Source organism: Rhineura floridana, chromosome 2 (assembly GCF_030035675.1).
Source record: "Rhineura floridana isolate rRhiFlo1 chromosome 2, rRhiFlo1.hap2, whole genome shotgun sequence".
NCBI lineage: Eukaryota > Metazoa > Chordata > Lepidosauria > Squamata > Rhineuridae > Rhineura > Rhineura floridana.
In genome coordinates, this window is record NC_084481.1 from 170,795,684 (window position 1) to 170,805,640 (window position 9,957).

At 42.6% G+C, this 9,957-nt stretch overlaps 1 protein-coding gene across 2 annotated transcripts in view; it reads right to left on the reverse strand.

Annotated features, from left to right (window-relative positions):
- Positions 1-9,408, reverse strand: part of IVD (isovaleryl-CoA dehydrogenase) — a 34,115-nt gene extending 24,707 nt beyond the window's left edge. The window contains exons 1-2 of one of the 2 annotated variants that reach the window (XM_061611443.1): positions 9,223-9,408; positions 1,417-1,506 (exon numbers count right to left, since the gene is read on the reverse strand). In XM_061611443.1, the coding sequence (XP_061467427.1) occupies positions 1,417-1,506; positions 9,223-9,372 (240 nt within the window). In that variant the 5' untranslated portion in view covers positions 9,373-9,408. Of the gene's footprint in view, positions 1-1,416; positions 1,507-8,174; positions 8,238-9,222 lie in introns of those variants that run through there. The other variant, XM_061611444.1, reaches the window with a different exon arrangement.
- Positions 9,409-9,957: the final 549 nt, after the last annotated feature.

A 9,957-nucleotide genomic window follows, 5' to 3' on the forward strand; every position in this document is an offset into this window, starting at 1 on the left:
GGCCAGATCCTTATCTCAAAGAATCATAGATTAGGAGAGTTGGAAGGGGCCTATGAGGCCATCTCCCCCACCCACAGACCAACTTTCACAGGTAGGTTGGATCACCACTTGTCACCTAATGTCATAAAGATGTCATGTGATTGACATATGTCAAAGTTCAAAGGAGGTTGCCAGTCAGCTAATCCCAGCTGATTAGTGGGACAGTACTTTGAAGCCCAGACAATCAGTCAATTGTCTGCTCTGCAGGGCTCTCTTCAAGCCCTGACAATCAGCAGATTGTCAGGGCTTCAAAGCACCCCGCAAATCCCTTTTTGGCCTAGCTGCGACTCTACCAGCCCCACACCTGTGGAGATGGGTGTGGCTTGGCGAAAATGGCCTCTTTGGGCCCATGGGTCAAAGATTTCTCAGCCCTGATTTAAGCACTCACTTGATAGCCATAGGTAACAAAGAATTACACGTAGGCAAGTGTATGAAATTGCACATGGGGAAGTAAACAGCATGCCAGAGAAGGGACAGAGCTCACCATCCTTCCTCTGCCAGTCCTCACAAGGCTAGTAACTTTTTCCAGCCTAGAAAATTTTGTGGATTTATTTACTGACTACCTGAAAAATCTATTTTGCATGTTTTTGTTTTTATTTATTTAACTGATTTTGCATGTTTGAACTTCTTGAAATGGTACAATTGCTGATCACTGTATTCATGTCACACATGTGCATTAGTAACCAACATTACTTTCTGTATTGCTGGTTACCATTCCAAGGTAGCCTGCTGAAGAATACCATATAATTCAATTGCACAGCCCTACAGCACCCAAAATTGGTTTCATAAAAGACTACTGCAAACATTTTATAGTAATTCTCTGTGAAACACAGCGGGTATAAAAGTTCTAGTAGATATGAGCTTTTCAGGTACTGCAGGGTTTGTAAAATGCAACAGTGAACAAAAACAAGTCCCATAAAAATACCTCTAGCTCATTTGCCAGTTATATTAGAGGAAATATGTTGAATCCCATGTTCTAGGAATCAAACATCTGGAATAGTGAACTCTTTACAACTTGAAATGTTCCAAATGTTCCAAGAAAACATTTATATGCTCAAGAGAAGCTGTGTGCCTTTCCAGATGATCAGGATAGAAATCTTTGAAATTTCTCAATGAGATTGAAACAATACCAAAAATGTATATTGCATGCCTAATATGAACTTCAACAAGAGAAAATATATGCCCCCTTTCCTCATTGATTTAAGTAAGTTTATTCATTCTAATAGGTAAGCCTTTCATAAATTTCTTAAATCCTCTATATTTGCATGCTGAAACTGTGTGTATTCATCTCCCAAAGAGGTGAAACACAGCAAGTAGATTATTGGAAAATACTAGCTGTGCAGCTGAGGAAAGGTGCACAATATTGAAAACACTTACCCTCATGCCTTTGAATTCATTCTGCTGATCTATTTCTTGGGCCTTTGGAGCCAAATGCTCCTGACAGAACTTGACCATAGTTTGCCTAAGCTGTTAGAAATGAAAATGCAAAAACACATAATATAAATAATAATTGCTACATTCCTTCCTTTGCTATAAAAAAGCTTCTCCAGCAGTTTTTCTTTGACATCTTAAGACAAGCATAGAATATTCCATGAAATTCCTACTTATTATCAGTACTGTATAATAATTTAGTGTCAACTCTGGTGACTGCTGACACCTGCTAAGTTATTAACAAAGTACTTTGTCTAAAACCATAGATATACACTGTGGACTAATCTGCTTTTAACATTTATCCTTTGCCAAGTAGCAGGAAACATTGTTTTATTCTGGTTAAGATAGTTTATGTTGGAGTATACTAAAAGAATGTAAATGGGGGGAAAGTCCAGACAAACTCTCAGCTACCCCTGGGCCTATCATTGCAACATACCAACCATGGACATACTGAAGTCCAACTAAGCACACAATTGACATTTCAGCATAAAAAAGACTTCCCAAGCTAGCAAGAAACTACAGAGCCACTCCAAATAATGCTGACACAACGCATAGCCAAAGACTACTGATGGAGCCATGCTGATGAGCCTCATCATGAGGTGTCTTGGGAATATGAAGGGCTTGGCCACCTCTGGCTCTGAAACACCATTTTGGGGCCTGCACTGGTGGGAGATTTACATCCATTGAGGTTTCAGCAGGCCCACCAGCAGAGGGCACAACAGCCCCTTCCTAATTCCTTCAACCATCAGATTTTAGGGGTTAGGACTCCTCTCTAATGCTACTATTGAATGAGATGCTTTAGTACTTACAGTGATAAGCATCTATCACTTGGGAATAATCAAGACTTTAAAAAAAGACTATTAAAAAACACCTAATTTGTTAACCTATATGATCCAGTATCGTTAGCCACGCATTTTACAGAAAACAAACAAATTTTTAAATGGCACTAAATGCAATGACGCAGCATGACAGGCTTAAAGTCAACTCTCTGGATGGAGAACAGCCTCCTTATGAAGCTTAGAAAGGTTCATCTACTTCAGTGCTGCACACACTATAAAGATGTTAGGATATAAGATTACAGCAAGATAGTGTCAGGCTTAGGTGGGCAACACAGCCATTTCCAGACAGGACGGTAGGAGTTAAGGGAAGAGTGAAGCTGTTAATTAACAGCACTTGGCAGAAACGCCCAAGGTCAGGCTGCAGCTGTAACTGATAAGTGAAGCAGCAATAAAAAGGCTTCAATGAGCACACAGAGGTGTGGGGGTAATAGGAAAGCATTATAGAGTTAGTTGGTAAGCAAGAGACGGAGCACGGTGTGAAAACAGTAAAGTTTTGTTTTCTTAAAGACTTGGCTGATGGTCTATTATTTCGGTCGGCGACTGGCACAGATAAGCAAGCTAAAATGCTACTGGACTCTACTGGTTATACTGGTAAATTGGTGCTGCACTCTACAAGGGTTATGGGCCCAGTTCCAAACCAGTAACACCCAGTTAAAACCAGTGAGCAAGCTTGTGCTACGCTGGACAACCGAAGGAAGCTGAGCCAGAGAGCTGGTGAGCTGTGGGAGAGCGGCAAAGCAGAGATAGAGAACCGTGTTGCCTGGAAACCAAAGTGATAAGAGGTCTGCAAGAATGACTGCAGTAACTTTGGCTGGCATTCCACTGGAACGTCTCTCTGAACGAAATTACTCATGCTGGCGGCTGCGGATGCAAGCCTATCTAAACAGAGAAGATTTATGGCAGGTAATTGACCAACAACCCCCCTCCGTTCCACCACCTGCTAAATGGCTACGCTTGGATGAAAGAGCGAAGTCATTAATTATCTTGGCTGTTGGAGACTCGCAACTACTGCTTCTAAGAGGTAAAGAGACTGCTAAAGAAATGTGGACTGCTTTAAGAGCATATTATGTTCAAGAAACAGCTAGCAGTAGAATAAGTCTTGCGAGAAAACTATACAGAATGCAGCTAACTGACGAAGTAACTATGTCAGAACACTTAATGAACATTACAAGCCTGTTTGTAGAATTACAAGAAAGGGGAGTGGAACACTCTGAAATGCAGCAGATCTATATCACTCTTTCAACACTTAATGACTCTTGGAATCCTGTTATCAGCGCACTTGAAGCGATGCCCGATTCTGGACTTTCGTTTCGATATGTTGCAGACAAACTAAAGCAAGAGTGGGAGAGAAGAAAAGAAACAAAACAAAGGCAAGAGGGACGGAACGAAAGGAGTGAAAGAAAAGAAAAGACTGAGATAAAGGCTTTTGGGACTAAAGCTTGTTACAACTGCGGCTCCTTGCATCATTTAAGGCGGGACTGTGACTTACTGAGAAGGAGGAGGGATGGAAGAAAACCCTCACACGTGCAGTTGGTGAGTGCAAAGACAAAGAATGAAAAAGACTTTGTTAACAGAGACAATAGTTTGTGGGTCCTGGACTCAGGTTCCACCCATTCACTGATAAAAGATAAAAGTCTATTTAAAACAATGGTGCCAGCTAATGAAGACGTGAGTTTAGCTGATGGCACTAAACAACAGGTGATGGGTAAGGGTACTGTACAGTTATGTGCTTTACAAACAATAATGACAAATGTTTTATTTGTGCCTAATTTAACTAACAACATTCTGTCAGTTTCAAAACTATTGCAAATGGGTTATAGCGTGTTATTTAGTAACAAGAAATGTGAAATAATGAAAAAGGGAAAGGTGTGTTTACAAGGAAGTCTGGTGAAATCATTGCTTTACCTTAGACCAGGCGTCATGAGGCGTGGTGGTACTATACATAAAACAGAAATAAGAAACAGCATAACCACGTCCACACAGACACTCCCGTTAGCGGCCCCAAGGTCTTTTACTGCAAACATAACTGCAATGGATGAGCGTCTGAAGGAGCCCTCTTGCTTTAATGACATAAGAGATTTGCCAGAGCATGAACAGAGCAATTGGTTCTCTGCTATGCAAGAGGAGCTTGAGGCTATAAACAAGAATAACACGTGGACATTAGGTGATTTGCCTCCTGACAGGAAAGCCATCGGGTGCAAGTGGGTCTTTAAAAAGAAAAGAGCTAGCACAGGAAAGGTGCAGCGATACAGGGCACGCCTGGTAGCAAAGGGTTACACGCAGAGATATGGCACTGATTACGATGAGGTATTTGCGCCAGTAATTAAGCATGAATCAATGAGACTGATGTTGAAACTGGCTGCAGTGAGAGGTATGCAAGTGTTCCACTATGACATCAGTACTGCATTTTTACATGGCACGTTACACGAAGATATTTATATGGAACAACCCCCAGGATTTGTTATAGAGCCAGGCAAGGTGTGTAAGCTTCATAAGTCGTTGTATGGACTGAAACAAAGTGCCAGATGCTGGAACATTAAAATAGATGAAGTGTTACAATCCATGGGATTCAAAAAATGTATTGCAGATGCATGTGTATACGTTAAAAACCAGGAAAATAACCAAACGTTTTGTACTGTCTATGTTGATGACATCCTGTACCTGCTCAATAACAATAAGGATGAGGAATTATTTTATGACACCTTGACAAAACACGTGGACACTAAAAGATTGGGTGCAGTTCAGCATTATTTAGGCACTGACATTAAACGGCATGAGGACGGTAGTTTTACTCTAAGCCAAGGAAGTAAAATAGCGCAGCTGTTGGAAGCCTCTGATATGTTAGAATGTAAGCCAGTGAAAACACCAATGACTGTAGGTTTCCAACAGGAAGCAACTGACACACTATACGAGAAGCCTGAACTATATAGACAACTCATTGGAAAATTGCAATATTTAGTGAAGGTCACAAGACCTGACATATGTAATGCTGTTGGGATACTCAGCAGAAGGGTAGAAAGTCCCTCTGAATGTGATTGGCAAGGACTAAAACGGGTGATGAGATACCTGAAAGGCACCAATAACAGGGGTATAAGGCTGACCACACAGAAAACAGATGGCATAGAATGTTACGTTGATGCAGACCATGCAGGAGACCCATCTAGCCAAAAATCCACATCTGGTATGGTTGTGCTCCTGCATGGATCTGTTATTGACTGGCATAGCAGAAGACAAGCAGTCGTAGCTATTTCAAGCTCTGAAGCAGAATACGTGAGCTTATCCACTGCTTGTAATGAATTTACGTGGTTTGCGCATCTGTTACAGGAAATACACATGGAAATAAAGATCCCGATTAGAGTGTTTGAGGATAATCAGACATGCATCAGAATGGCTATGTCAGAATCACACACAAAGAGAACTAAACACATAAGCGTACGCTATCACCATGTTCGTGAGTGCGTGCAACAGGGATTCATTGAGCTGCAATACTGCAATACAGACCAAATGCTAGCAGATATTATGACAAAGCCTGTGACTGAAGAAAAGTATAAACGAATGTTGGAATTGCTTAACATGCCTGAAGACTGTACAAATGTAAAAATGTAAAGCAATGTAACTTTGAAAACTGTATACTTGTACACGCAATGGATTGTAACTCACGATGTCTGTCTGGAAGTTGGGGGCTGTCAGGCTTAGGTGGGCAACACAGCCAGTTCCAGACAGGACGGTAGGAGTTAAGGGAAGAGTGAAGCCGTTAATTAACAGCACTTGGCAGAAACGCCCAAGGTCAGGCTGCAGCTGTAACTGATAAGTGAAGCAGCAATAAAAAGGCTTCAATGAGCACACAGAGGTGTGGGGGTAATAGGAAAGCATTATAGAGTTGGTTGGTAAGCAAGAGACGGAGCACGGTGTGAAAACAGTAAAGTTTTGTTTTCTTAAAGACTTGGCTGATGGTCTATTATTTCGGTCGGTGACTGGCACAGATAAGCAAGCTAAAACGCTACTGGACTCTACTGGTTATACTGGTAAATTGGTGCTGCACTCTACAGATAGCATATACTAAGACCAGCTTTCTAGTTAGCCCAGATTTGTCTGTCTGAACTGACAGTGGCTTTCCAAGTGTCCAGCAGAGAGAATTCCAGCACTGAGAACCAAAATCACATCTGGCAACCCATGCATACAAAACATCTGAATCAGGAGAGGCTGTGAATGCTTTGGATTGGTGTCTGAATGCTGTAATGGACTGGATGAGGGCCAATAAACTGTGCTTGAATCCTGGGAAGACAGAGACTCTTTGGGTAGGTGGTTCCCATATCTGGAAGATAAGTTACCTGTTTTGGATGGGGTCGTGCTCCCTCTGAAGCACCAGGCCCATAGCCTAGGGGTACTCCTGAATTCACCTTTGTCACTAGAGGCCCAAGTATCCTCTGTGACTAGGAGTGCCTTTTACCAGCTTTGTCTGGTTCGTCAGATACGGCCATTCCAGGACAGGGATAACCTGACCTCTATAGTCCAAGCTTTGGTAACCTTGAGGCTAGATTCCTACAATGCACTCTATGTGGGGCTGCCCTTGGCCCTTGTTCAGAAGCTCCAGCTGGTGCAAAATATGGCAGCCAGAATGCTGATAGGAGCACATGGCCGACAACATGTGGCACCACTTTTGAAACACCTGCACTGGCTGCCCACCTGCTACTGAGCCAGGTTCAAGGTCCTTGTATTAATTTACAAACCCTTGACCAACTTAGGTCCAAGGTATCAGCTTGATCACAGGAGCAGCTGTTTTGGTGAGGCTCATTTAACATTGACACAGAATCAAGCCTTCAGTGTCATTGGCCCAGTTCTCTGGAACGCTCTGCCAACAGTTTCAGCAGGTGCCTTCTGTAGTAACTTTTAAGCACCTGCCAGGCTTATGCAGGCAATTAACAAGTTGCTCTTTTTTTTTTTGCAACAACTAACGTTTGTTTTTATTGTATTTTTAATGTTTTTTATTCTTTTTGTTGTCATTTTAAACATGTCATAAACAGCTTTGAAGTTTTTAATGAAAGCAATATACAAATATTTTATAAATAATTATAAATAAATAAAACATGTTCTACCACTGAACAATGATCCCAGAACACAAGAGATAACCTGATCTGGAACACATTTGTGGAATCCCGCCCCCGAACCCAGTTTGGCCACCTTCTTGTGGCCCTGAAAATTGACCCTAAATACTTCTCCCAAACACAAGGTTTTTTTTAATTGATTGCTGACTCCTTAAGCATTCTTATTGGATGCCACTTTTAAGTTATATTGTCATTCATTGTATTGTTTTCAAGTCTTATTGTAAACTGCCTTGTGAGGGCTTGCCCTAAAAAGTGGGACAGAAATAACTCAGTTAAACAAACAACACATTTACTTGGAAATCCTATTGATTCCAGCACAATATACTGAGAAAGCATACTTAGAATTGCATCCCAAGTGTCAGGACAGTGGTGCCAGAGAAAGTCAGCAGGCAGCCGAGCTAAAATTTAGAAACTCCCCTCCTCATCTTGCAATTGTGTCACTAAGGCTGCAACCAGCTACCAATTGCTACCTGAGGTTTAGACACACCTTTCTTTCCAAGGCTAGCAGCACAGTCAGTCAGGGAGGCATAAAGAGCAAAAAGAAACAGGAAAACTGACCTCTTTTCGTTTCCTGAAATGCACTTTATTTTTCTCTGGTGCTTTAGAAAGGAGAGCGGGACAATGGAAATTATCCTCTTTTATTCAGAAAATTTTTAATAGTTTGAAAACAGGCTAGTCCTGGTTCATCCTATTCCCTGACTGAAAGAAGAGCTATCCTGCCTACACAGAGTCCAAGAAGAAAAGTTAGTTAGATGCTTACCCGAGCCATTTTGGATTCTAATGGCTTAACGGGTTTCTCAAAACCGAGCATGGCAAAAAACAGCCTTACCATAGAGCTAAACTACATGCAATGCTGCAGTTTGTCACCCAAAGGTATTTCAGGTAGGAATGTTCCTGCAATCTAAAACAGAGGATTGTCAGGGGCAGGGCAGGGCAGAGAGGGTTGTTAACCCTTTCCTCTCTAGGTGGCTGCTGGTTGTTAACAGTCATTCCCTTTCCTAAAGTAAATGTGTGAGTGAGAATTAATGGAAAAGCCAGAAGAAAGCAAACGGTCAATCACAACCTCTAGAGCTGCCTTTCATAAGAGAAAGAAAACCACCTCAGTACATCTAGTTTATCATCTTCCCAAGTACACTCAGATGTGATGTCAAGATGCTCTTGCACGATATAGTGACTGTAAATAAAGAACCAAGAAATGACAGCTACTCTCAATTAACAGGATATAAGAGCACAAATTTGTGTTTGCAGCAAAAGAAAGATAACTGATTGATCTCACGTGAAGATCCCCTTCCTAGCTCTAAAATAAAAGATATCCTGGCCGGTTTACAGCTGTGGAACTATAAAGAGCAGCCTTTTCAAATAATAGGTCAGTGTCAACTACTGAGCGTCTACAAAGGAAGTTGCTCGGGGGAGGGAATAAGATGGGGCCAAGCTTGCCTACAAGTTACCCTTTCACACGGAGAAGCCCTCCTTCTGCATTATCAGAAAAGTGGGATGTGACTAAGGTGGCTCAACGACGAAGAGAGGGAAAGGCACTCTGCAGATGCTCAGGGGCACTCGCGTCTTTCCGATTACTACTCCATATGGTCCACAGCAGAGCCCCGGCATTAAGAACAGCTCCAGGTACCGCTGTGGGAGAGCATCCAAAGAGGCGGGACCCCTCAAAGAACAGCGATGAGGAAAAACAAGCTAAGTTTGGAAGGGCGACCACATTGGGGGCTGGACGAAGCAAGCAAAGGAGGCTTTGATTAGAGAAGGGCCCCGGACTGGCGACCTTTAACCCAGCAAGGGCTACGCTGCCGCTGTACCTGCTGCTGCTCCTCGCTCAGCCCATTAACCGCATCATCCAGTGGGACTCCGGCGCAACTTCGGCGCCGCTGTGACAGTCCTCCCAAGAAGCGGGTCCGAGTCCGGACCCAGCCGGACACCCCCTTTCTCATTATCGCGGCAGCCGCCATCTCGATTCCTCGAGCAATTACCAAGGCCGCGCCCTAGAAGCCTTCTCTACCAATCAACTGTGGGAGGTGGGGGCAGATTGTCCAATAGGAGGGAGAGAAACAATAGCCAATCGCTGCAAAGATTACAGCGTTATCGCAGCCCAGAAACTGCCTTCTCTCTCCCGTCCCCTTTTGCACCAAGGGAAAATCCGAAGATTGATGGGTCATCGTGCAAATTTGGGGGTAACTGGGGGGGAAAAATCGAAAATTGCCAATGTTGTGACGCTTTAATATGTGGAACACCAAGTACAATTCCGGTCACTATGCATTACACAGCCCAACAACAACAACAAAATTTTTAGTTGCCAAGGATGTTTGAATGACTTTAGGGTATTTTGGGGGTGCTAAATCCAAAAATGACATTAGTTTTGCGGAATTGGCTCTAGTTTTTGAGATAATGGATACCCCTCAAATGACTATTGTACCCCAGTACGACCTGTAGCTGCTGACATATGCAGCAGGGTTTGGTCTGTCTTTTTACTCTTGAACATTGTTTTGCAAGTTTATCCATTGCATATAATATCATATTGATACTTTTTTTTTTGA